This window comes from Kryptolebias marmoratus, linkage group LG20, assembly GCF_001649575.2.
Source record: "Kryptolebias marmoratus isolate JLee-2015 linkage group LG20, ASM164957v2, whole genome shotgun sequence".
Classification (NCBI taxonomy): Eukaryota; Metazoa; Chordata; class Actinopteri; order Cyprinodontiformes; family Rivulidae; genus Kryptolebias; species Kryptolebias marmoratus.
In genome coordinates, this window is record NC_051449.1 from 19753888 (window position 1) to 19780907 (window position 27020).

The window sequence follows — 27020 nt, forward strand, 5'->3', positions numbered from 1 at the left end:
ACAGCTGCACGGTGCGCGCCGAGCCGCCAGAGTACACGAACCTGGCCGCGTTCAGCCGGACGTCGGCGCCCGGCCCCGAGAGGCACGCGAGCTACCCGGCCGCCCCGCAGCCGGACCCGCAGCACGCGCGGCTGCAGGCGCTCAAGGAGGAGCCGCAGACGGTGCCCGAGATGGGCGGCGACACCCCGCCGCTCTCCCCGATCGACATGGAGAGCCAGGAGCGCATCAAGGCGGAGAGGAAGCGCATGAGGAACCGGGTGGCCGCGTCCAAGTGCCGGAAGAGGAAGCTGGAGAGGATCTCTCGGCTGGAGGATAGGGTGAAGAACCTGAAGAGCCAGAACACGGAGCTGGTGTCGTCCGCCAACGTCCTCCGGGACGAGCTGGCTCTCCTGAAGCAGAAGGTCATGGACCACGTCAACAGCGGCTGTCAACTCATCCTGACGCAGCAGCTCCAAGCCTACTGAGGACTGACGAGGGCTCGGTGCTCGGAGGGGACCAAATGCGACTTAAAAGAGGAGACTTTACAGATCCACTCAGACTGCAGCCTGATTGTCTTGTTTATTTGGCAGAGCAAAAGCCATACGATGTGTTGTCCAGGCGCACAAAGCTCAGAGAAACTTTACTATTTAGTCTTCCACTTCTGTTTGTTTTGTTTTCCTTTTTTTTTGTATTTGCACATAAAATTGCAAACTCACCCTTGCATGACAAAGAATGCACCCCAGGACTTGTCCAGCAGCTGGTGTGGGATCCAGCTGCAGACCCTGAAGCAGGCTTTGCTCTGACGGGTCATGAACTTGTGCAGCACTGCAGGCACCAGCCAACATTTGTACAGAACACTAACAGCTTTAACACCTCCTGGACTCTTTTAATAGGCGTGTGTTTGTTTGGAGAGTTTACTGACAACTGCCTTACTTTCATAAAACTCTTTTGTTGTTGTTTATAAGTGTGTACCTGTTAGAGCCGAAAATAACACTTTGTAATATTTGTACGCCGCATTTTGAGCACTTAACTGTGTATATAAAGCAAAAAAAATAATAAACAGAAAATGCGAGTATTTTTTTCTTGGTGGCTAATTCAAGAGGAGTGAGCCGACAGTTTGGTGTTTGTTGTTGGGGAAGAGGGACGAACGGGACACGGTGTCTTCTTCGCTGTCAGGAGCTCCTAATGGTTCGCTAATCTGCGCGGACGCCCATTGGCCAGCGACGCGCCCGGAAGTGAGCCGCGGGCGGCCAAATATGGTAATATGTCCTGCTGAATCACTGCTGCTGGTGACTCCTACTAAAGAGGCAGATTTGTTTACACGTTAATGGCGTTTTTGAAGTACACAAAGCATACCTTTGTACAAAAATGCATTGTTTTTTTATTTCTAAACATTTCTTAGTTAAATATAAAACAAAAAAGATGAACAAATGTAAATACACTAGAAGAGAAAATAGACTGTATAGCTGCTGAGGACTTCCAATATTTAAAAAAAATAAATGTGGAAATAATTGTGGGACAGTTTGGACATGTTTCAGGAGGAGCTCGGAGGACAGGTGTCCAGCAGACCTTAGAGACCCCACAGGTGTTTAAAGCTTGACCGTCAGCTCAGGTTTTAGTCGCACCTGTCTGTAAATTTGGCACACATGCTGGTACACCGATGCCTGAAGCAGAACTTTCACTTCGTCATATACAATTATCAATCTGACTTCAAGCCTAGTAAAAAAAAAAAAAAAAAAGTAATGTATGAGTTATTAGTTTTGTCACTCCGGTCAGACTTAAACTAGTCCTCCGAATGCCATCTACAACAGGTAAGAAAATAATTGTTCATAACACCTCCAAAATATCCCTTTAAAGTTTTTAACGTCAACAGTTCAGTGCTGTTCAACTAAGAACCTATCCTGGGCGACTTTCAGCTTTCTGATCAATCTTTAACATATTTACATGTACAGTGCTCGTCAACAACCATGTAGGTCAAGAAGTAAGTTTTTTTTATTCTGAATTCATATAAAAGGAGAGTTTGGCAACAAATGATCAATAACAGCCACTGATGTGCAACACATTTCCAAGAAAAATAAACTTTAATCACAAACTAATGAGAAATCAATATTTACAACAATCAAAGCAAGAACTAAAGCTGGCAAAACAACAGGGTGTTTGTCTGAGTGAGTGAATTATTAAGTCGATCAAGATCACTTCTTGAAACATTTGAAAAAGTTTGTTAATTCTGTCAAATGTCAACTTGATCCAAACAAACAGTGGGCTGAATGCTAAAAAGCTTCAATAAAGATATTGTTTCCAGTCCTTATTTCCAAATATGTAAAAGACAACAGGATTGGTTTGCACATCTCTTCCTTGGAGCAGGTCAGGTTTTCAGAATAAGATGCTGAACTGGGGAGCAGACCACCCCCTGGAGTTGAACCTGAATTTATGTTGCTCAGATATTAAGTCCGTTTTGTAGCAGGGGCTCCTGAGCTGCTTTTACACCTTTAAAATTAAACACAGAGAAAATATTTTAACCAAATTACTTTCTGTTACATGACACAAGCAACAGAATACAACAGTGCTACTTTTCTGCCTGGAAACAGGATTTATGAAGACAAAAAGTGAACATTTCACTCTTTCTGGGCAACACAGGTGTAACTTTCTGTGTCACAGTTTTTTTAGAACACCATTCTTCGTTCATCGTGCATCTGGGTGACAAGGTGAGTCTTTTGGTGTGCGAGCGGTTCTCAGCTGACCAGCATGCCCTCTTTAGCCGCCAGCCTCTGTCTGTGTACGTGATCCTGCTCCAGTTCTTCGTGGCTCGGGTGCCAGAGACGAGACAGGATGCGCTCCATGTTGAGGGCGAACATAGTGTGTGAGGGCATCACACCACGATGAACCTGTAGCACATCAGACAGAGGTTTGAGAGCTCATAAATTCAGACAGTTAAAACAACAACCCGTTTAGATCCGCAGGATATTTTACTGATTAGTTGCTTGGTTAGAAAACTGCTAAAAACAGAATATCCTGTGTCTTCAGACTGCTCTATATTGATGCACTAATCTTCAAATTAAGAATAACAGTAGTAGGATAAATTGCTAAATTAACTCATCAGAAACACAAGACTCAATGTAACTGCTGAAAAAAACTAGAGGTACACGTTGTAATGTCATGAAGATCAGTCAAACACAGATTCATAAAGTAAGAAACAAAATCCACAAAACTTTTTTCTCATATCAATGATTAATGTGTCCTTAGATTTGTGAACGGCTGCCAACTACCATGTGTGTTTGTTTACCTGCAGAAACAGCCGAAGTGACTAAAAACAGGTCAACAAAGGTGATGTCCATAGAAGACCCATTTGGGATGGAAAAGTCCGACAAGTTTGATGTACTCGTATTTATGCTCAGATTTATTGAGTAAAGTATGGAGATAGTTTTTTTTTAAACAATCTAAACTGAAATAGACTTGAAAACTAGGGGCATTTGTATACGCAGACCACACCACAGGTATCAGACTCATTCAAGATGATGACGAATCTGGATAGTGGAGGAAGGCTGGGCGGCTGGTGCTTTGGTGCAGCCTTGAACATGCTCGAGACTGTGAAGATGACAGTAGATCTCAAGAGACACCTCCATCACTGCTCCCCCTTACCATACCCAGCAGCCCTGTGTCCCCCCGTGGACTCCTTCAAGTTCCTGGGAACCACCATCTCCCAGCACTTGAAGCTTGCCCAATTCCATCATATCTGCTTAGCTACACAGACTACAGCCGACCTATTGGTTTCCAAATGGTTTGTGGCAGATTCAGCAGAGTGCTTTGTTTACACTGAGCGCATACTTACATTTCCAAAATGCATATCAATACATGAGGAAATCTACTGGAGTAAACTCTTCCAAACTACATCATTTAATATGGTTCAGAATAACACTTTCTATGTCTGATTTTAGAGTTTGCAATGAGTAACTTTAATGAGATTTAAAGATAGTCATTGCTGAACATTTAAAGACAACAAATATTAAATGCCCACACTTACTAAACCTGATCATTGTAGCAAAACACAAGTTTTCATAATGCTCATCAAAAAGACCTCATTTCTTACCGTCTGCAGATATTTTGTAATAAGTGAAATCTTTCAAGTTAAATTTTAATTTAGTCGGCTCAGTTGACTCTGGCTATGTCAATTTGTGGGTTTTGGAGGCAGTCAACATCTGATTACAATCATATGAAACAGAAAATCATTTGTAACGATTTAAAGAAGACCCACATGAACCAGATTAGGACAGCACTTTGGTCTTGGCTGCATTCAGACTATTAATTAATCATAACCTTTCCACAGAAGTCTACATTAAAGTGTTCAAAACATCTCTTTGAAACAACAAAAAAAGATGTTAGGACATTTATTACCTTTAATGCTTCCAGAAGGTCAAACATGTTGATTGGGGGGAGGGGTGCAGGAAGAGTGTCAGAGGAGCAGGCCAGCAAATGAACAGCTTTTTGCTCGGCCTCATCAGGAGACACCTGTGGTGGTGGGCACGCAGGGAGAGAAGCACTTGGTGGAGGACTAGGGGATTCAAAAAAAGAAAAAGTCCAACAGTCTTGGCAAACAGCACCAACAAGTGACATCAGAAACATTGATCTAAGTGGTTCCTACCATTCACTGATGGCGTGGTAGGCTGCGAGGCTGTTCTTAAGGTAAGGCTGAGGCGTAACATCGCTGCCGAAGGCGTAAGGAAAACGGTCATCTCGTAATCGATACGCCTTCCTCCGGGTGATTACAGCGGTCAGCACATCTTTCAAATGGTGCTGAAACAAGTCAAACTCTGTGTTCAGACCCTGGTTTTCTTTCTCTCCACAGAAAGTTAGGAAACATCGACTTCTACTGTTTGGTCACAACAAACACTTTTTCAGGAATTAAACTCATTCTCATTTTATAACTCAACACTAAAATAATTATCATTTAAAACATAAGTTGGTTTCAAAAGCAGATAAGTGTGTAATCAGACTAAAAATTACACTGAGAAAGTGATTTTTTATATCATTAATAATCAATCATGAAAGCACAGACCTCCACAGCATAGCTCATGGAGCTGACAGCGTCTTCTGTGACGTTATCCAGACCCAGCTCAAAGGCAGTGACCATCATGCGGGCTTCCAGCTGTCCCTGCGTCGGCAGTAGCAGGGTGTGGGCGCTGAGGCGCAGCTCCTCTTCCTCGCCCCCCACCTCTCGGGGGCTGAACGACTGTGCGGCACTAAGAGGGTTCTGAGGCTGGAAGCGATGCTGAGGAAACAAACAACAGAACGAGAAACTGAGTCAGCTGCTCAGGACATAATTCACTAGATACCATCATCGTTATAAACGCGTCATCATGTAGATCAGGGGCAGGCAATCCTGATCCTTGAGAGCCACTATCCTGCATGTTTTACTTGTTTCTCTGCTCCGAAACACCTGATTTTTAACCATTGGGTGATTAACAGGCTTCAGCAGAACATGAAGAGGTGATTTAACCACTGAATCAGGTGTGTTGGAGCAGGGAAACAAGTAGAACATGCAGGATAGTGGCCATCGAGGACCAGGATTGGCCACCCCTGATGTAGATAATCAGCTGATACAAAGTGTTTATTCCTTGGAGAAAAAGAACAAGATCTGAAGTGACAAATGTGAGACTTACATCAAATTTTTGTCTAGAGGAACATTTCTTTTTCCCTTTTGGTTTGCCAGGCTTTGAGGCACAGCCCCCTTGCCACTGTAGTTGCCCAGCGCCCTCTAGAGGACAGAAAAGAAGACCGTGAAAACAGATGTTAACAAAAATACCTCCCTCCTTAAAAAGGTCTCAACTAACCCTTTGATCTAATTTGTCACACAAGCTACAACACCTCTCACAGTTACAAGAGCTGTCCACCAAAACTCTAAACAAACATGAAAACACACATCATTTAAACAAAACTACCTGTGTGTGCAACAGTGTATGACTTCAGGTGCCTGTACTGTGAAGTGGGTTAAATACATCCAGAGAAATTTCTGGTTAGCTTGCTTAACAAAACCCAAGAATCAAGACTTCACTAAGCCTTTTTTTTGGGTTTAGTTTAGTTCAACGACGACTGTAAAACTGTTACCAAGCTTTCAGATTCTGCAGCTATGATTGTTCGTGCATTAAAAACAGACCTGTCATACGTCATCCAACACTAAGAATAAATCTGAAAAAAGTGGCATGTTTTATAGAGTGCCTTCACCAATATTATCAAATTCTAAAAGTCCCGGATGTGGCGCCATCATGGAGGTACAGATATTGAAGAACAAAGTAGTGGTCAGTTATTTTGCACATTACAGATCTTTTTACAATGTTCTTCGTGAAAAGAACAATCTGATAAGTTCAGCAAACCTGCCAAAAAATACAGAGGCAGCTTGGAAAAGAGAGAGCAGTGTTACCATAAAATTTGCATTAAATCAGAAATAAATATGACATAAACAGGTGTGAAAATGCTGCATCTATCATATCAGAATGCTGAGTGTGCAGCGACTGTGAAAGGAAACAAACATCTCACCTTTTTACATGGTGTCAGGGTCCCACTTTGAGGCTTTATTACACAGCAGTAACTAAATATCAACTCAATTAAAACATTGATGCCCACACCAGTCAACCTCTAAGCCCCCCTACAGATACTTTTCTCGTGCTTTACCAAAAAAAAAAAATTCATATTTTGAATTGTGGTAAACTAAATCAGGTTTCTCTCCTTTATTTGGCTCAGACACCAAAACACAAAAAGCAGCTCATTATGGTAAGGAAAACCATGGAGGAGGATAGTTTGGACAGCAGTGTTTTTGATTTAATAAGGCGATCAAAGCCAAATCAACACTGCTGCTGGGTCTGTTCAATATGTGACAGCAGCAGATCAGTGAGTTAATGAATCAGGGCAAATATAATTTTGTTGTGTGTTTGCATAATGAAAAAAGAACCCTTGAGGCTGAGCTCAGTGAGCTCAGAGCTTTGTGTTTTGCATATGTTTGTTTGAAACAATGTGAGGATACTTGAATACTGCCTTGATTCTTTCCCTCAAAGTTGGCCTCAGACACCCCCAGGCTTTATTCTTGTTGATTCTGAAGTTTTTGTGGTTTGTAAAGATTGTTTCCCACAACCAGATCGATTTGAGCAGCCTCAGCAGTAGTTCTCCATTGTAACTATGGAAATTGGTGCTCTTAAGGTGGTCTTGTCTGAGCTGCAACTGTTGGAGACGAGATGATGTCTCAAAACTACGAGAAAAAAAGCAAATTTTCACTTGCAGTCTCAATGTTTTGAATAGCCTGTTTTTAAAAATCCTGGCCCATTTTGTATTCTTGGCCGTGCACATTATTTTGCTGCCCACATCACACCGATCTTGGCTCATTTTGTTCCCACCTCGGTAGCCACCCCCACATTTATGATTTATTTAGCTGGAGTAGGCTTTTGGCATGAAGACAGGCAGATTTGTAACAGTTTTTCAATAATTATTTATCATGAGTGTGGATTTTAGATCTAGACATCAGCTTTAGACGTTTTCTGTCAAAGCAGAGCTCCTGTGCAGGCCTAGAGCTCGGAAATCAGGTTGAAGATGCCTGCGACAAAAAATCAGATGGGTTGGAGAGGTCCACAAAGACTTTGCAATTATTTTGAGGGAAAAATTGCTGTACACAATTTCTGAACATGTTCCGAAGTCAAATGACAGGGCTGAGCCCCTCTATGTCCCTCTGGGATGCACCAAGGTAGGTGAGAACCGTACGAAAGGCCCAAGACATTTTGGAGACATTCAGGAGACTCCCTCCTGAGTGCTGTTTCCCAACCACTCAGAGTCCAATGAGATACCACTTTTAGGTTAAAAGAGAGTTTGACAGGTGACTTGAATGCTCTTCTCCTATGCCTCCAATATGGCCGACACCCAGTTTGATGATATCACGTGAAAGCACTCTATAGGAAACAAACACACACTCCTACCTGGTGTGGAAACGATGATCTGGCACCGTGTGAGGATGGCCAAGAGGAAGTCGTTGTGAACGTGAACTACAGGAGACAAAAAGAGGGATATGAAAAATAGGACAAGTTTCTGAGAAAACAATATTAAGCAGAGCAGCTTTTCCTGAACACCAACCATTTTCTTGTGGTAACAGTCGGCGTGCTTCAATGTCAAACTCCTCCTTGCTGATCTTTTGTTTGAACCATAACTTCAGGTTTGCCCAGTAACTGTAAGGAGGCAACAAACAGCAAACATCACAATATTACTAACGCTGTCAGCGCATTTCGAGTTCTTCTCTACTTTATCTCTCATAAATAGCAGTATCATCTGCTTCACTTTTCTTTTATCCTCTTCCTAATTCTACTATTAGCCAGTGAACTAACTGATGTAACTAATGTAGGTAAAATAAACTTTTGAATTTATATTTAATGCGAGTGACATATCTCACATTTATTAGGTGTCGCAACACACGGACGACACATACAGGACACAGAAACAGGGAAAAGTTGGGTAATATTAGCTACTTGCTAGCTAGGTAGAAGCTACTTTGCACACACATTTTGGATAACTGACATATATTTTAGGCTTTTTGGAAGCAAAGACAGGAGGGAACTTCAACAGCACGCAGAGAAAACACATCTGAAGCCTGTTTGTCTTACTGCTTCACGTTGTCGCCGACCGCATCCGTTAAATTTTTCTTTGCAATCTCAAGCTCGCTCGCGTGAGCCGCCATCGTTCCATGAACGCGCAGGAAGTACGTCATCAGCGAACAACGGTTTTTCATTTTGCTTTATTGAGCGATTACAAAAAAACAAACAAACCGTTATTGTTCATTAAAATAAGCATTTCACCTCTTTTAAATCATTTAAAACAGCGGAGAGCAAGAAAATTTGAAAAGGCTTTAAACTTTAATCTAAAATATTCTGAGGATAGAGAAGTACCATTAATTGTTTTACTTAAACCTCTTTCATTTTGAGAGGCACTGGAAATCGAGAAAAAAAATGAAAATTTTACTTTGTTAGGTCATGTTTTAACACTGTCAACAAAGATGAAAATTCATTTTAACCAAAATGGAGAAAATGGGCTTTTTGCACTTAAACTGTATTAACACTTTGTCTAAAAAGTAGACATTATCGATACTTGGAGTGAAGAAAACTAACATTTCTTTAGGAATATTAGATTAAACATAGGTGTGTGACAACAACTACTACCACTAGATGTCGCTGTTGCACGTTAAACACCAAAGGTTTTTAAAACTTAGTGAGGCTGTGGAAGTGAAGAAGTCCAAGTTAGTTCTCAAAAGAAAACAACAACCACATTTTAAAGTAATAAACTAATAAATACATTTCAAAAGACTATCTGCTGCGACCAATTGGGTTTTCTAGATGTCAGTCAGCAGTACGTGGTTGTCATAGCTTATTTGTTAACTTAAAGGAGTATTTTGGCCATTTTGAAGTGGGGTTCTGTATAAAAGCTAAAATGACTGGTCGGACGCAACTAAAACCAAAGTGAGTTACTGCTGTCTTAAACAGATCCAATCTCCAAAACTGTTGTATTGTTTTAATTTAAATTGATCATGCAGATAACACTTTATGAACCTTACAGTGCTGTCAGTAAAATGTTGATAACTGGAGATGTTTAAGACAACAATATTCGCTTTAGAAAGGGGTCAGGTGAGCTAATAATGGCTCATCTAAGCTGACCCACTTCTAAAGCAAATTTTGCCATCTTGAAACAACTCCATTTTTTTTTGTGAACTATTGACCTGAAATTGTTTTAATATGACAGCAAATTGGATTTGGTTGCGTTTCAACTGGCTGGGTCAATCCACTCAGACTTAGACTCAATTTCTATTTTTCCACAATGATGTTCAAAAGGCTATCTACAACTGCTAATATTTTATATTATTTTGCACAGAACAGCACTTTGAAATGGCTCAAATATCCTTTTAAGTTTGCACCTAAGATCAGAGGTGATTCATTTTGAATGCTAAAATGTAAAATGAGAGCCAATTTTTATTTTTTGTTTTTGGCTTCATCTGAGGGAACCTTTACTGTTTTAGACAACAGACATTTCTGGTTTAAATGCTGAAATAACCAGTTCACTTGTTGTAAATGAGCTGATCAAAATGGGTAGTTAGACTTTTCCTCTTGACACTCCTTACCAAAGTGTCAGGAGACGTCATTTAAGTCAAAGTGTATTTTGATCCCAAAAAGGAGGTCAGTTGCAGCTTCTCAAATCTTCCATCAAAATAATCCGATAAACTATTTTAAAACTAATTACCACTCCTTGTTAGTACTAGATCATGTAGATAAATGCTGGATCATCTGTGTATAAATATATATTGTTTCTGGATTCATGTGCAAAGACAATCATTGTCAAGAATGTGACAGAATGATTTTTTTAGCTCGCAGATTATCCACAATCCTGCTGCTGCCAAAGTTAATCTAAAATGGGAATTTATTTTTGGTCCCCTAGGTGTTTTTTTTTTCTGATTTTATAACTTAGTTAGCACAAAATAAACCTCAACATCTGCCAGTAATTGTAATAGAATTAAAGGAAGCATTTTGTCAGAATATTTGTATAACATCACATTCTAACCACAGCAAATTCCTGCCTCATTCACAGGTCAAGCACACCTTCAGCTGTGTTGGAATGCAGCAGCAAAAACAAACTTCTTTAAATAAATTCTTTTTCTGTCATAAAGTTACCAGTTTTACTTGGAGTCCTACGGCTCCTCAAGACTGAATGTAAAGCATTTCTGTGGCTTCTTCTCCTTTGTGGCCCCTCGGGCTCATACCCCTCTCAAGAAGGTTCAGGCTGGGAGGCCCATTTGTTTTTCTCTGTTTTAGCGATGGTATGAAAACAGTTGAGTAGTCAGGGTGATCGCTCCCTTGGCTCTGTCTCCCCAGGCGATCATGAAGCCTTAAACAGAACGCCATGACTCACACCATTCATCACAATAAGTAGAATCCCATCACCAGAACACATGCAGCTAAGGGCCTGTTTGTGGGTTCTCCCTTCAGTGAGTAACGCTGACTCTGCAGGGTTTTGAGGTCATACTTCTTGACAGCAGAGATCTCTCTGATCGTGTGAAAGGTTTCCAGGTTTTTTAGTGTAGAATAAACAAGCGTTCCATTCCAACCGCGTTAACAATGAAAACCATCTGAGATTTTGGTCATTAATGGATAAATTTAAACGCTAAATGTCTGTTAATGAGCTGCTGTAACTCATTGAGCATGCTTCCAGTGGCTCAAATGTCTCCCTGCTTATATTACTGGTTCACTTATATAAGACCCCCGACAAACACTCAATAAAAGAAATCTAGTTTTCATCAAATCAGCCCATTTATGTGTGCCTTACAGCTGAATTAAGCTTCACTTTACTATAATTATTAAAGCAGCAAGGGGGAGTGGAAACTGAAGCGGTCTACAGTAAAATGAGCCTTTCTTGCACCTTCCAAGTGGTCTTCCACCTTAAACAAGTGTCTCTTAATTCTTAACTCAAAAGGCTTTTTTAGAAGCAGAATTAATTACGAAGCTCTTTCCCCATGCTCGTCATGGCAAAGATTTTGTCGTGCTGCTTATTTTTAAAGAAAACAGCCCCCAGAGCCAGTGTGTTGAAGGGCTGTTTGACACTGACTGAGCTAATAAGTCACTCTCACGAACATTTCCCCAAACAGCAGGTCTTTTCTAAGTGTCCCAACATCTTCCGAGCCTTGTGGTAAAGTCTGTAGACAGCAAAGCTTCACTCTCTGACAAGGAGGGCTTTCAGCTCTGAAATTGGCAGTGTTTCTCAGAGAACCACACAGCATCGGCGCTTGGCCATCCCTGGTGTGTTGGCCTTGTGTTTGAGGTGGTGAGTGTGGTCCCCTTGATGGTGCCAAGGATGTCACCTTCACTCATCCTGCATCTGACTGCACAGGAGTTTGGGTTTTGTGGGCAAATCATTCATTTCCATGTGCCCCTGAGGCTACGTAAAATGTGAGAGTTCAGTGTTTGGTGGGTAAAGTTGTTGGAAAATTGAACTGACTGCTTCGGTAGTGGTGGAGCAACCCAAAGCGGCTGGCCTTTGGGTGGTAAGCAGCATTTTACGAGCAGATTTGTGGCATAAAGGTGGCCACTCTCATTCTTAATCCTGTTCGAGGTTGCGTGGGGTTGGTTCATTTCGAGACCAACACAGACACACACAAGACAGACAAACATGCACACACTTACACTTACACCTCAGATCAATTTACAATCTCCAGTTCACCTAACATGTTTGTTTTTGGACTGTGGGAGGAAACCGGAGTGCCTGGAGAAAACCCATGGGAAGAACATGCAAATTCTACAAAAAAAAAGAAAAAAAAAGTCAAAATAGAGACCTTCTCGCTGTGAGGTGACAGTGTAAACCACCACACCAACATGCAACACAAGAATCCAGCTTTTCTTCATCTTCTCTAAGTGGGGAAACATTATACTGAATTTAAATACATGCTCTTATTAGCATACAGAGTAGAACAAACAAAATGTTTGTAGGAGCTGAGTTGAAATGCAAAGTGCTTGATTTACTGGTTCATCTATATTCTAACAGGAGGGGGCAGGAGGGTAGTTTTGTTTTGGAATCGTAATGTATAACTAATTAAGTAATAATCTGTGAGATTTGTTTTGTGTTTTATTTTAGCCAGAATGGAGGTGACTGTTTTCTTTTGTTTCCAGACTTTGTGCCAGTGTGAAATAACATTCAACTCTAGCTCCATATGTAACAGGAAGCCAGAGAGATATATTTTGCAATCAAGTAAGTACATTACACAGAATGTGAAACAATTCATTTAGCCAAACAAACCTCACAGTTAAGGTTACAGACAACAAAGCAGAGTATTCTTGATGATGGAGTTTCCTTGTGATTGTTAAGTTCTATTGTGCACAGTACCATAAGGCTGAATAGACTAAAAACTCTTGCAATAATTTGTTTGTAAATCTGCAAATGTGGCTAGTAGTTTCGAAATTATATGGGTAGTCAGTAGTACTAGAAAACTAGCAAACCCAGATATCCCTCTCTCCAGCGACATTCTCCAACTCCTTCTTGTAGATCCCAAGGTGTCCCCAGGCCAAAGAAGACATATAATCCCTCCAGTGTGTTCTGGGTTTGCCCTGAGTTCTCCTCCCAGTGGGACATGCCCAAAAAAACTCCAATGTAGAGGAGCAGCGGCTCCAATCTGATGTCCCTCCACATGACGGAGCTCCTCATCTATAAGAGCCTGGCCACACCGAGGGAGCTCATTTTAGCCGCTTGCATCCATAATCTGCTGTTGTGTTCATGATCCACACCTCATGACAGGTGGTGAGTCTTGCGATGTAGGTGGACCAGTAAATCGAGCGCTTCACTTTACAGCTCAGCTGCTTTTTTTTATTTTTATTTTTTTAACTATGACAGATTTAAGAAACACCACTGCAAAAAAAGCAGGGATGAGACCCTGAGGTTCCCAAATCAGACACCTTCCTCTCCACATCGGACCCTTGAGATCCTGTCCATGAGCACCACACACAGAATCAGAGGAAAGGGCCCGAGAATGTGGATGTAGCTTTTGCTTTGGTTACACAGAGACTTGATAGCCCTTAAAAGTGACCCCAGTACTCTCAGCACCTCCCACCAAAAGCCTCAGGGGAGACACAATCATAAGCCTTCTTCAAATCCAGGAAACACATGTGGACTGGACAGAAAACCCCTTATGACCCTTTTATCAACTCAGCAAATCAGCACAGAAGAAAAAATAAAACTTTGACATTAGTCTTAAACATTACAGATGACTTCCTGCAATTCTTTTTAAGCACCGAGCAAAACGTTAGCTTTTTCCCCTCAAGCTTAAATCCTACCTTAGTAAAGACATGTGGTCATACATACAGTAAGTCTTTTAGTTTTTGAGCTTCTTTACAAAATGGTAAAGTCTTGCAGATTAATATCAACATGCATACAAAAACATTAACTCATTAATGGATTTTTCCCTTATGGTTAAAGTCTGATGGTTAAGATACGAAGAAAAAGTTTTCTCTTGAACATAAAACTTGGAATTTTAGAGAAAACCTTCACATTTACATCTGTAGAGAGTTTTGGTGTCTGAAAAAGAAAAGCATCAGTGATGACACAGGCAAATAAAGTAGTCTAGACTGGGGCATTCGTGTCCAGTTGTTAGAGATTAATAAACAAGTCACATAACAACAGAAGTCAGCACAAAAAAGCTCTTTTGAAACTTCCTGTGCATGTGTGACTCATGGTGTGATGCTAAATGTGCTGTTTTGTGTCTGATTTTTTGAAAAAGATTGCTCTGCCAAACATTGTGAGTCACGGTTTTCAGCTTTTATTGCTCTTTATTTTTAAGAAAATGATGGTTTTCTCTTTTAGTTGTCTTTTTCCATGTCCATAAACATGTTTGTGTGCCTAGCTGGTTCTGTGTGACCAGTAGCTCTACTGGGTTTTGAAACTTTATTAGACTTTTTAAGGGGTTGGGTGTGGAACCCTCTGCATTAAAAAAGCACAATATACAAGTCTGTTTTCAGATATACTTGTCTTTTATGGAGAGCTATTGTTGACCATGAACCCAACAGTTGAAGTCTTTCCCCCTCTGATTTCTAGAAGGATGTCCATCCATAGCAGTGACTACAGAGTGAAGTTACCAATGCCTTTGTTAGTGAAAGACATTTTTACAAAAAACAGAAGAAATGTAGGTTTTTCCTGAACACAAACAAGATTGGGTTTTAGGTGAGAAAAAAAAAATAACTCGGAAAATTGGATTGATTCCATCCCAGTTCATTCCCCCCTCCCGTCTCTCTTTCTTTCTTTCTTTCTTTCTTTCTTCCTCAATCCTGTCTTTTTTTTTTCAGAAATGTGTTTCACGTTGTCTGTCCCAGCACTTAAACCTCTCAATGCGCCTGGTAGGCACATTTTTTTGCGTTCAAAAACCACTCGAAGCAGACTTAGTTTGACTTTTTTTTTTTTCCTCTCGGCAATGCTTGTATTTCCTAGAATCACACCAAACTTTTAATCAAAGTCCAAAATGAGAAAAACACACAAGAGCAATTGTCATATGAGCCAGCACACTTTGAGAATGATTGGCCTATTTACAGTGGAGGAAAGTGCTCCTATTTTCTATAGGATCATTTACTGCTCCCTCAGGACACCTGGCCCTTTCCACTGTTAGGATAACTTAATTATACACATATATTATACTTTCTGGTCATCTGCACTTAGACAAAGTAATATAACGTGCAGTATAAAGGTTGATTTAGGTGTAGGGTTCTAAAGCAAAAACACCACTGTTTTTGTGCAATCAAGTGGAACTGTGGTGCTAAAGAGCTGAAACAGAGCACAAAGCGTAAAATACTTACATGTATATAGGTATTAATAAAAAGGGGTTTTAAGCTCCAACACCTATAACAAAGTAAATAACAAAACAATGAGTGCTTGCACCAGACATTTACCTTGGTGAGGTAGGAAAAGCTGCTTTTAGATCCTGTGATATTAGTGCCAAAGAATTAAAATATACATATTGGCCATTTTGAAGTGAGGTTCAGTGAAAAAGCTATGAACAATTAATATCTTACCTGTTGCAGATAGCAGATTCAGTTTGTAGAATTAGATTTTATATTCAACAGGACTGATGAGCTAACAAGAACAGTCCAAACCCAAGAAAACCAAAGTGCTTGCTGCAAACTAAAAACAACTCCAATCACAACATTTAATGGCTGTTCATGCAAATGTCATTTTAAAAACATTTATGCTGCTTTAAATTTGTACTTACACAGTTATTTAAATGAAATTCTGTGCTTATTTGCATTTACAGTAGCTGTAGCATTTCTGGTGAAGCCTGGAGCATTTGTGGCAAGAATATCATAATAGTTACACCAAAACAACAATACGTTCTATTCGGACCATGTTGACAAGCTAATAATGGCTTATCTAAAGTGACTTTTAACATGGGAACAATAGTTGTTAATATGCGAATAATAATGTTTTTTTTTTTATTGTTGTAGCCTTGTGTTCCCACAGAAATGGTATTTTAGGAAAAATAATATTTTTTGAAAATGGGTTTTAGATTGAAAAAATCTTGAAACGCCACTCTTGTATTTTTGTGTAAACGGCCTAAATACAACCTTTAAAAAACAATGATGTCATAGCTCCACATCAAATCTAACCTATGATCTGTGGTCTGACCAAACCTATTTTTAATGTGGATGTTGTTGTCCAAAAACAACTCTAACACATAAAATTTCATTGTGGTTTATGTAAACACCAACAATAAAACTTTGTAAAGGTTTATAAAATAGCTTTTGCATCAACCCCTATGAATTTCTTTGAGATTGGAATTGTTTAAGGACAGTAGTAATTTTGGTGTGTGTGTGTGGCCTGCTGAGACTAGCCATTAGTTCAACAGTCCTGTTAGATTTTACCTCCTATTTCTCCAAATCAACACTGTTCAAAAAGCTATATACAACAGGTGAAATATTAAATGTTCACAACATTTCCATAGAACCCCACATGAAAAAGGCAGAAATATCTCTTTAATTGGCTCTGTGTGTTTTAATGCAATGAGAAGAGAAGCTCATTCTTTATCAGGCTGTCTATATCAGCTGCAGTCTCTTTCATTGTCCTTTACCTCTAAAATATTCCTTTTCCACTGAGCTTTTTTTTGGTATTTTTTATAAAGATTAATGTGCCGTAAATTCCCTTACATGTGTCTGTCACTGGAGGCGGTCCAGCTCACTATCTGATGGTCGGTCACTTTTCAGCGGAGGTGATGCTCCATCTAGGATCAACCAGTTACTGGTAATGTAGAAAGAAAATTTAAGCATGAGTCTTAAACTTGGCCTGGCCTCCTTTTGACCAGTTTGGCTCACAGCAGCCTCAGTCTATAGGTCTGATCAGCATACGGACAGACTTCATCGAGTAGAAACCTCCACCGTAGTCGGCCCAGAACATTCCGTCTTGAAATTTGCTGCGGTAGACACCTCCGGTGTACCAGACACCGTTAAGATTGGCTTGGCCACAAGCGTTGTACCACCAGCCTCCTTTATGGAAATGGGCACAGTTACCTGTTATAGGGAAGAAAAAGGATGTAAACCTCAATGAACTGTAGAAAGAACATTTCAAAGCTGATCCTTTAGACTTTTAATTGCAAAAATGGTCAATACCGAACGAAGCTGCTCCTTTTTCTACATGTTGTGACAAAATGCACAACCTCCAAAATACCAGCAATGTTCTTCTTCTGCATTATTGACATCAGTTTCTAGGTCACTTCAAAGTGGAGATTATAAAATCAGAGATTTTTTTTCACAAGTCTCTCACAGAGTCAAATGGAATTTGGAAAAAAATCATCAGTTGTTTGTTAATATACTTTAACTAGCAAATATACCTGTCACCTTGTGGGCATTGACTTGCTCACACTGACGAAAGAAAAACTGGTAAAGGCCACAAGTCTGGAGGAGTGATCTGTGATCACTATTTATTTTCCGAAGGAAGTTCATGCATTGCTTTAGACTTTGTGGGATTTCAGGCCATCAGGGACCAACCAGCTTGGACATTACATCACTACATTCAGGGTCTGTCTGAAATCTACAAGTCTGAAAAAATAAATTAGAACGGCACTGTTCCTCTGCTTTACAGAATAAATACCCCTATGTCCCTGTTGGGTTGCCCTGTTAAACGAATAATTTGCAAATTGATTGTTATCAGAAATGAAACTATCAATATTTTTGATGTAAGAGTGTTTGTGAATCAGTGATCAGTGACAAATGTGACAAATGTCCCTGCAGGGATTTTCACCACTCATTGTGCTTGTTTTAAGGGAAAGATCAGATCTTTTGAAATGAAGTTCTGTGGAAGGATTGTGGACAAAATGTCTTACCTGTTGTAGATAGCTCTTTGAACGCCCTCAGTTTGGAGAAACTGAGATTAAATCTGACTGGATTGGCAAGATAACATCTAGTCCAAACAGAACCAAGACCAAAGTAGATTTCTGTTGTCTTAAAACAACTTCAGTCTTAAAAACTTTGAGTGTTTTATGCAGACACCTTTTAAACTGCTGACAATTTTGCCTTAGAGGGTTATTTTATTGGTATTCTCAGGTACTTTGCAGGTGTAATTACTAGTCACTTCAGTTCAACCTGGGACCTTCCTAGTAGAAACATGGTGATATTCTGTCAGAATTACCATGTAAAAAAATATAGACAGTGGTGTAAATGTTTTTAGAATCAAACCGCTATAAAATGTTGAGGTTTGAATTGTTTTAAGATGACAACAATTCACTTTGGTCTTGGCCCCACTCAGACTAGTCATCAGCTTGTCAATTTGGTCAGAATTAAACTCTATTTTTGCAAAATGACATTGTCCCAACATATATTTACAGAAGGTAAGACATTAATTGTTTATAACCATTCTACAGAACCTCATTTAAACTATTCCTTTAAGGTCTGCCTTGCTACATATTTCCGTCTGTATCGTTCTGCTTTTGGCTCGATGTTGGCTCAAACATTTACTTCAAAATTAAAACAAAAATATCTATATTTCCATGCAGAAGATACCCTAGCATCACTTACCCGAGAAGGCATCTTTGTCTCGGTCCAAGGTGGTGAACTGTTTGCCGTTGTGGCTGCTGAGTGAATCCCCAGCGTTGCCCTGATAGGTGCCGAGCCGGAGGCGGTAGCCCTCGCTCTCCGGCTCCAGGTGGAAGCTGCTGTACTGCGCGTAGACCTTCTTGTCCATCCAGTCCTCCATCTCCACCAGGAGCTTGTAGTCTCCCTGCCTTCCTAATTTGTAGATGGCTTCCAGACCAAGCCAGTACTCCCCGTCAATGTTGCCAAAGCCACTCTGGATCAAAGGAAAATGAAAGGGAAGGCTTCAATGAGATTACAGAAAATAACGCATGTTGTTTTTCATTTGATCCCCTGAGGAGTTTAGAAACACAAGCATTATTTAGGAACAAAAAGCCTCTCTTTGAAGAGGCTGTGGGATTGCTGGTAGAAAAAAATGAGAAATGTCTTTTTGACGATGTTTTGGTCATGCTTCTGTAATTCAGAAATACTTCAAAAGAAAAACAAAAAAACAGTGTGGAAAAAAGACCGCCACCCTGTGTCGTAATGCTGGGTTTTGTCTTCTCATGCATGTTTGTTTCTTTCTCCCCACTCAGCTGGTTCCACTCAGTCTATTAGCACACCTGTCTCTGTTTTGTAATCATTCCCTCGGTGTATATGTACTGCTGGTTTTCTTTTTGCTCTTTGTCAGATCCTCTCATTTGTTTCCACTATGTCAAGTCTTGTTATTTTCCCTGGATTTCTGTATTTTGGTTTATTAAAGCTTCAGGTTCTGCGCCCAAGTTTGCCTCCTGCTCTTTTGTATTTGAGTCCAACAGCACATAATTCCAAGACACTCTGCCCATAAAATTCCTGGGAAAGCTATGTTGGGAAGTTATTGCCAGGAATCTCTCTTCAGGGTGTTTTTAGTGACACCTCACAGATCTTTTGAATCAATAACCATGAGCCGTCTGTGAGCCTGAGGCTTACAAACACTTCACTTGGTGGAGAGCGTTGAGGTTTCTGAATGTGGATGGGTTGTGTGAGCCAGCAGATGATGAAGGACGTAAGATTTCAATATAGGTGCTCCTCTGTGGTGCTGTGTATATAATGGCCTTGTGGTAGAGTTCAGAGACAAATAGCACCAAAGAGCACAATTTAGCTGCCATTTTCACATGTAGGAGTCTGGTTGGACTGAATGAAAGACTGGATTGTTGCCAACAGCAGTATGCTCCTCTCTTTCACATGAATTTGATGAGACAGCTCTATATGATGTGGTGTAGTAAGCCAATCAACCATCCATCTTGGCAGAAGTGGTTTCGGGAAGAAATCCCTGCTTATTAAGCTGTGGAACAAACTTTCGTAGCTGGGCATCTAATATTTCATAATGGGATTCACAAACCGTTACGTTTTAGAGTAAGAAAAAGCACAAGAATTCAAGCTTCATGACAATTATCTCAAAAGACCCCGGACAGTTTCTTCGGAAAGGTTGTATAACAGCACCACTGTTGTTTTTGGATGAGCCAAGTATTCAGAAGTTGGCCGAAGAAAGAAGAGATTAAAAAGAAAGACAAGCAGGGGGGAGGAAGTGACATTGTCATCACCTTGTAGTTATCCCAGTTTCGGAAGAAGTTAACTGATCCGTCTCTTCTGCTTTGGATAACAGTCCAACCCCCGTTGTCTATGTCCTGTTCACACCAGGCCTGCACCGGCCTCTCTGTTTCGTCAGGTTTGATCAGGTACATGCCGCTGGCGCTGTGGCCGGCCTCCTGGGCCTCCAGGCAGTCTCTGAAAAGGCCTGAAAGAAATCAGAAGGCAGAGGGACAGGCAGTGAAAAACAGGGTCCAGCTGGAAAATGGACCACATAATAAACAGTAGACCGTCTGGACTGTATCATTAGACTTGTGCAGGAACTTTGTAAATCATGGCAAACAGTGACAATACAGCTTAAACAAAGGAAAGAATAAAAAGCTTGAAAGCTAAAAAACCTAAAGGTACATTGAAAATAAATTTAAGCTAGGTTATTGAGCTTTCAACAGGACTTTTATGAGCTAATTAAATTCAGGATGCCAGTGCAAAACCATTAAAGCACATTTCTGACTATATTCTGCTGTTTTTTTCTTATTATTGTTGTTCCATTTCTACTACTCCTCCAGCTTTAGGAAACCTCATTCAAAAGATACATCAAGCTTGCAGCTCGATCCAGAATAATGTGCTATGACCTTTAGTTGCAGTAACTTGCATGGCATTGATTAGATTCCCACAAAACTGGGAAGATTTTCTGGTTACGCAACAATGGGATTTTGGCGAAACGAGTGAGAAAATCCAGCCCCCTTTGAAGCTCCACAACTTCATCGCAGAAGCATCATACAACATTTGAATGAGTCATGGAAAGTTTTAAAACTTTGGCATGTAATGCAGTTGGCAATATGTATTCTTTTAAGAAATACTAGTTTCAATAATCAACATTAATTTAGGAGTGGATAGGACAGGCTTCTTTCAGTGAGTTGAGCGGTGACTGTGTTGTTCTCAATCAATAAAATAACCTGTAAATTAAAAAAAAAGAACACAGTAGGCCTATATCAGAAGGTGGTTCCTTAACTCGCACATTGGTGTATTTTTCAAATAGCCTATGTATGACAACAGCATAATAAAACTCCTGAAATTTTGTTATGGCTTTTAGTTTTGGTGTGCCGACCCAAGATTAACAGCAGCCCACATCTGGCCTCCCCTTTGAAAACGTTCTGGAGGTGCCCCTGGTTTATGATTTTTGAAGCTTTTATTACAGAGTGTTCAGCTTAGTGTGACGATGTCAAACATAAACTTTTCAGCCATCTAAAACTTTCCAAAATCTTTACAAACAATTCTTTTTTACTCTCACAGTTTTTACACTTCTTATACAGTTTATACTTTAAAACATTAAATTTTTGCCTTCTTTCACCAAGTGTATCTCATACTGCTGCAGGACTTATAATATTATCTTAAATCCCCCCAGAGTGCAGAGTGCACACATTCAAAACTCTCATGGACTGCTTATATCCAAGCTCAGAATTTTCTCTTCAGAACTGGAAGTGAGATTTTCTTCTTTTTTTAGATTTGTTCCTTCTCCTACAGAAAACACTGAGGACACATAAAAATAAGATGTGTGACAAACAGACACTTCTGCAGCTTACAGTTCAGAAATTTTCTCAATTCTATTTGTATTTTTTTAAGTGTTTTAGGCTACTCTGCATTTCTGTCCTCCTGTTTAATAAGAGTGCTGTCAGGGAGTGAGAAACAGAGGTGTGTGGTTACCACGGTGACCCCAATGGGTCATTAGCAGCAGCTTCGATATTTCCTTTTAGCTTGGTTCAGCAGCACTTTTTACTTTTTATACAGTTTATATCAAAATGTCAGCATTCTGTCAGATTAGATTATTACAAAAGGAAGTCTTAAACTTCTGTCGGGCTTTAGAGAACAAAGTTGATGGATGTTGCAGCTGGACTTGTAGACTTCAAAGTTTCTTCAGACGTTTTTTTGCACAACAAAATTTGAGGACATTTTTAAAATAGACTGTGGAGCATCAAAATAAATTCCTGAATGGAAACAAACAAAAAATACATAAATAAACTAATAAGAAAGTTATTAAAAGTTTATTAAAAGTTATTCAACTATGTGTCTGTCCTGCCGCTAGCTTGAAGTCTTTACGGTGTAATTCCTCCAGTTTGTTCAGTCTACAGTTTTAAGCCTTTTTTAATGTACCTCTTTCTACAGCCTAAAATAGTTTCTAGTTAAATGTATAGAGTTTATGAGAATAAAAAAAACACTGTATGGCTATATGTGAATGGGTGATTGCAGCTTGTACTGTAAAGCTCTTTGAGTATTCAACAAGAAGACTCAAAGCGGCCCATTTACTATTTATCACATGTATCTGGTGTAGATCTGCAAAGTTACACTTCTTCAATGTTTCCTCTGAGGACATGCAGATGAAGTCACTTTAATAAGAAATGACTTTCACTCATATTTGGTCAAATAACTAAAAATAGACTGATACATGAAGCAGTGTGTAGTGAGTTTATTTAAAATTAGCCTATGTGATAATTATGGAATAATATTAATGTAAAGAAATCTGTTTTCTTAAGAAAAAAAATATTTTCACATGATTTTAAGATGTCTGTCATGGCAGCCTGGGCTTTGTCAACAGTTCACACAATGGAACAGTCTTGCAAAGGACCATTTCCCTGCATAGATCTCCTGAAATCCTTCACACTTTATTTTTCTTGGGCAAGGGTAGTCTGTGTTTGTCAGGAAATTCTGTTGATGAGCAAAATCCAGCTGGTCATGGGTTACTTTACTTTTCTCCAAGTTCACTGCCTCATTTCAGACATCATAGAAATACAACATTTGTATTTCCATCCTGGTTTGAGTTCTTTCTGTTGAGCGTGGAGCCGAGTTCCTGCTGATCTTCAACCTTTAAAATGAGGCCATTGGCACATCTGTAGCTGTACTAAAAGTCAAAGTTGTGTTGTTATGGTTGGCCTGCTATTATGACTGCTCTACATTTCACCATGACTATTGTGGTTTTGACTGTTTCACTGAATTGAGGAATAAATGAAAAGAAACTGCATCTCAGACAGATTCCTGGATCATTAGGTAACTCATTAAGGGTGCCAATGCATAAGCAATAAATCACTCTTATTGTTAATCTCTTTAAAAGTTTTGGTCTGTATCTCGTTTCAAAGCTTTGAAATAAAACATCCAAATTATACACCAAAACATGTGCCTCGATGGGGAAAAGTGTGGTATGACTTTCTGCAGTGGTATGTCGCAAAATGTAGACAAAATTTGAAAAAACATAGTGTGAGGAAAAAATAATGGCGATCAATGGGATTTTGGCAGAACATGTGAGAAGACTGAGACAGTTTTGGAGCTCTAAATCTCAGACAAACCTGACAGTAGAAACATCGTTCAAAGTTTAACCAAAATTCAGAGTGCAGATCCAAGCTTCCATAGACTTCAGTTAGAGTTTAGCTTAAAATATATTTAAAATATATATATTTTTAACTTTGCATATCTCCTATATACAAGTTGAATGTAGGAGATATGACAAATTAAAAAAGACCAAAAGGATAACCATCAAAGTCTTCAACAATCTTAAAAATCCAACTTATACTTTTTGCACAGCAACTGTTTATTTAAGGCTTACTTTTCAGTCTGCATACTTGTCTGCCTCTCATTAACTTGGCAGTCAGGGAGTGGCAGACTAAGGTATGTGGTTACCACGGTGACCATGAGCCACTGGGTGCAGCTTTAGTGTTTCTTTTCATCTCAGTTCACTTTACACTTCTTTTATAGTTCGTACATCAAAATGTAGGCACTGTTTTCTTAGGTTAGATTATTACGAAGTTCTGTTGGAATTTTGGGCAGTAGCTGAATTGGAACCCTTCGCAATTTCTTTACAGAATTTCTAGTTCATTTTACTCACCCTCTGTACTAAAGTTTCTCTCAGGAGAGTTTTGTACTTCTAGGGTACTGCTTGTCGATGACGGCCCAGAGCGAGAGCCCCTTTCCAAGGCAAATCCTCGAGTGTTGCGACTCTGGATCTCATTGGTGAAACGTGGCACACTGACTGGAATGTTCTCAGGCACCACCTGCACCAGAGGAGGTCCCAGGGGTGGCTGCTCGTGCCTACGGCTGTAAACCTGCATACAACGCTCCTCCAGTGCTGCAATCAGCACTGACTGATTGTTCACAACTGCAGACAGGGCTGCATATTTGGCCTCCAGTTCCCTGTACCGAGAGGCCAAGCGCAGTGACTCAGTGGTGGCGTTAAGGATGCGCGTCTCAAGCTGAGCCAGCTCCAGTGAGTTATCCCTCTTCCTTATGATCTCATGCAGCAGCTGCATGTAGAGCTGGGTCACTCTGGAGTTCATGTTTCTACTCTCTTTTCTCAGCAGCTTCATCTCGTTCACCAAGTTACCGTCCACATCCACCACCAGCTTTAGAGTTTCCATCTCCCGACGCTGTTTTGACAGAAGATCGCGGACCGAGGCCACATCCAGGCGTGTCACCCTGTCCTTGTCAGTGGAGTAGCCACGGGCAGCACAAATGGGGCCTGTGATCTTTTGCTCAGGAACCAGGAAGGTGTAGGAGCATTTTTTGCTTTCTTCTTTGGCCTCTGGAGCTCTTCGTATCCGAGAGAGGATGGTGTTCTTGGTCAAGGCTTGGCTGTTGCTCCAGAGAGACAGAGAGAACAAAATAAAAAGGCTCCACATGTCCAGTCCCATGATTGTTCTTCTTACAGTCATCAAACAAGGAAGAGATCTGAAGGAGGGAAGAACAGATAAGGAAAGGTTTTGTCATATTTCTGTATTTAATTGCAACAAAAACATGTCAGTCTAGTTCTTTGCAGCCATGGCCTGAATGTGATTAAATCACATCTCTGGGCAGCTTGAGCCTTGAAGCAAAATGGTCAGTTTCCCATCAGATATTTAGGGGTTTGATTCCAGTTCCTGCAGTGTGCCAATGCATCTTTTGGCAAAATTTGTTCATTCTCTGTCCCCAGCATACTTATTAGTGCAAGAGTGAAAATATAAAGCACTATATATAATGCACATGTGTAGCAGAAAGCACTCTGTGAGTAAATGGGAGAAAGGGATACCTGTTGTAAAGCACGTAGCAGAATACATAATTGCTACATAAGTGTGGACAATTTACCATTGAAAGCCAATGGATTCAAATTAGACAAGAGTATTTAATGGAACAGAAATATATTATTTTACTAAATTTGTTTGGAGTTCATTCGACAATATTAACAGATAACATTTATACAATTACAAACATGTTCAGATATGTAACAACTATGTATTACTTCCTAAGTCATGGGGTCTGTGGATCTTTTAGTCATAATTCAAAAATGAACCCTTGGTTCGCAATTATGCTCTGTGGGTCAAGTGGTTTCATTGCTTTACCACTTTGGTGAAGAATGGTAGATTTTTTAAAAAATTGATGAATTGCCAAAAAGGATTTTTAGAGGGACTTGGAATCCCATCAAACCCAATGTTTATATGACATTATGTTTGTGTATCATAGGTATTTCCCAATGAAGAGAACCATTAAGATAAAATTGGTCTTGGTCTGATAAATGTAATGCAGACAAAATGTGGATAATGAATAAAATTTTTTTTTTTTTGTTATATCTGCTTCAGCCTTGTTCGGGTTGTGTAAGCTGGAGACTGTTGAGAGGTGGGAACATCCTGGACCAGGTCATCCCAGAGCCAACAGACAAACTCACTCACAGTCACTACTAAAGTCAATCTGGAACCACCAGTCAATATAATATGCTTGCTTTTGAACAGTGGGAGAAAACCAGAGTTCCCAGAGAAGACAATACATGTATGAGAAGAACATACCGACTCCACACAGAAAAACTCCAGACAAAATTTAAACCAGAGACCTTTTTGGTTTGAGGTTACGGTGGAAACTACTACGAACCACTAATGATCAGTGTATTAAATGCCATGTTTGAAAAATCTTTTCAACTGAATACCTACAAACTGACAGACCTTTTTCACAGCCACAGCTTTCCAACCGTTGACATGAAAAGGTATATAATCATAGGTGTATTATATGACAATAATGAAGGTCCTATTGATGCTTATCATGTGTTATTAACAGAATCTCCTGGTTCTGGTTTCCTGGAAGGAAAGTTTTTACTGCATGGTTTTTGTTGACTTGTCCCGGTGTGTTGAGGTTTTCTTCCACAGTTCCAAGGCATGCATGTAAGGGTAATTAGAGGTTCTAAGCCAAAAGGTGGGGGGCGTTTGCTTTCTCAGGGGCCATTTAAAATTTTACAAAGTCCTCTAAAGGCCACACTCAATTTTTAAACTTAAACAATGCAACAATTATAAACTGATAAAACCATAATTTTTAGTTTATTTGCGTATTTATTTTTGCAAATGTTTCAATGTGTGGGAATTAATATTCTTTTCTGAACAGTTGTTGCCTTTCAAAACACAAAAGAATATAAAAATAATTTTATACCCCCAAAACAAAAATGAGACATGTATAGTAGATTGTACAAAAAATTTTCATTTTTATATTTTATATTCATTTTATATTTTTCTTCTTGGACACAAAAAAAAAATCTATATATATATATATATATATATATATATATATATATATATCAGTGTATTAAATGCCATGTTTGAAAAATAGTTGTTTGGCAGGTATGAGGTAGACAGTAACTCAAAGGGACCCAGACTGGATAGCTCAATTTCACTGTTGTATCTTTGCCCCGGCCTGGATTTGAACCCGGATCTCCTGGGTGAAAGTCTGGTGACTTACCTATATATATATATATATATATTATGGCATGCCGTTCAGTATGGCATGCCGTTCAGGAAATTATTGTATATGTATTCTTATATTTGAAAGTTTGAATATATGGAATGAAACCTGAATATATGGAATAAAACCTGAATATATGGAATGAAACCTGAATATATGGAATGAAAGTCTGAATATATGGAATGAAAC

General features: G+C 39.7%; 3 protein-coding genes across 4 annotated transcripts in view; 1 reads left to right on the forward strand and 2 right to left on the reverse strand.

The window, feature by feature from the left end:
- Positions 1-1054, forward strand: part of LOC108238338 (transcription factor AP-1) — a 1940-nt gene extending 886 nt beyond the window's left edge. The window contains exon 2 of the mRNA XM_025006843.2: positions 1-1054. This exon is cut by the window's left edge and continues 542 nt beyond it. Coding sequence (XP_024862611.1) covers positions 1-464 — 464 coding nt within the window. The 3' untranslated portion in view covers positions 465-1054.
- Positions 1055-1949: 895 nt separating this feature from the next.
- On the reverse strand, positions 1950-8722 carry tada1 (transcriptional adaptor 1). 2 transcript variants are annotated; one of them, XM_025006806.2, is made up of 9 exons: positions 8613-8722; positions 8089-8180; positions 7935-8000; positions 5637-5731; positions 5033-5245; positions 4619-4770; positions 4372-4528; positions 2721-2864; positions 1950-2466 (listed from the first exon to the last, which is right to left on the reverse strand). In XM_025006806.2, exons 1-9 carry the CDS (start codon positions 8714-8716, stop codon positions 2461-2463), a joined length of 1029 nt encoding a protein of 342 aa, XP_024862574.1. In that variant the 5' UTR covers positions 8717-8722; the 3' UTR covers positions 1950-2460. The 2 variants fall into 2 exon arrangements, with proteins under 2 accessions (XP_024862574.1, XP_017275657.1); XM_017420168.3 differs by having other exon boundaries at positions 1950-2864.
- Positions 8723-13836: 5114 nt separating this feature from the next.
- The window catches only part of angptl1b (angiopoietin-like 1b), a 24119-nt gene continuing 10935 nt past the window's right edge, over positions 13837-27020 (reverse strand). Inside the window, exons 2-5 of the mRNA XM_017420361.2 lie at positions 23965-24803; positions 20105-20298; positions 18528-18798; positions 13837-17024 (exon numbers count right to left, since the gene is read on the reverse strand). Coding sequence (XP_017275850.1) covers positions 16837-17024; positions 18528-18798; positions 20105-20298; positions 23965-24787 — 1476 coding nt within the window. The 5' untranslated portion in view covers positions 24788-24803 and the 3' untranslated portion in view covers positions 13837-16836. The remainder of the gene's footprint in view (positions 17025-18527; positions 18799-20104; positions 20299-23964; positions 24804-27020) is intronic.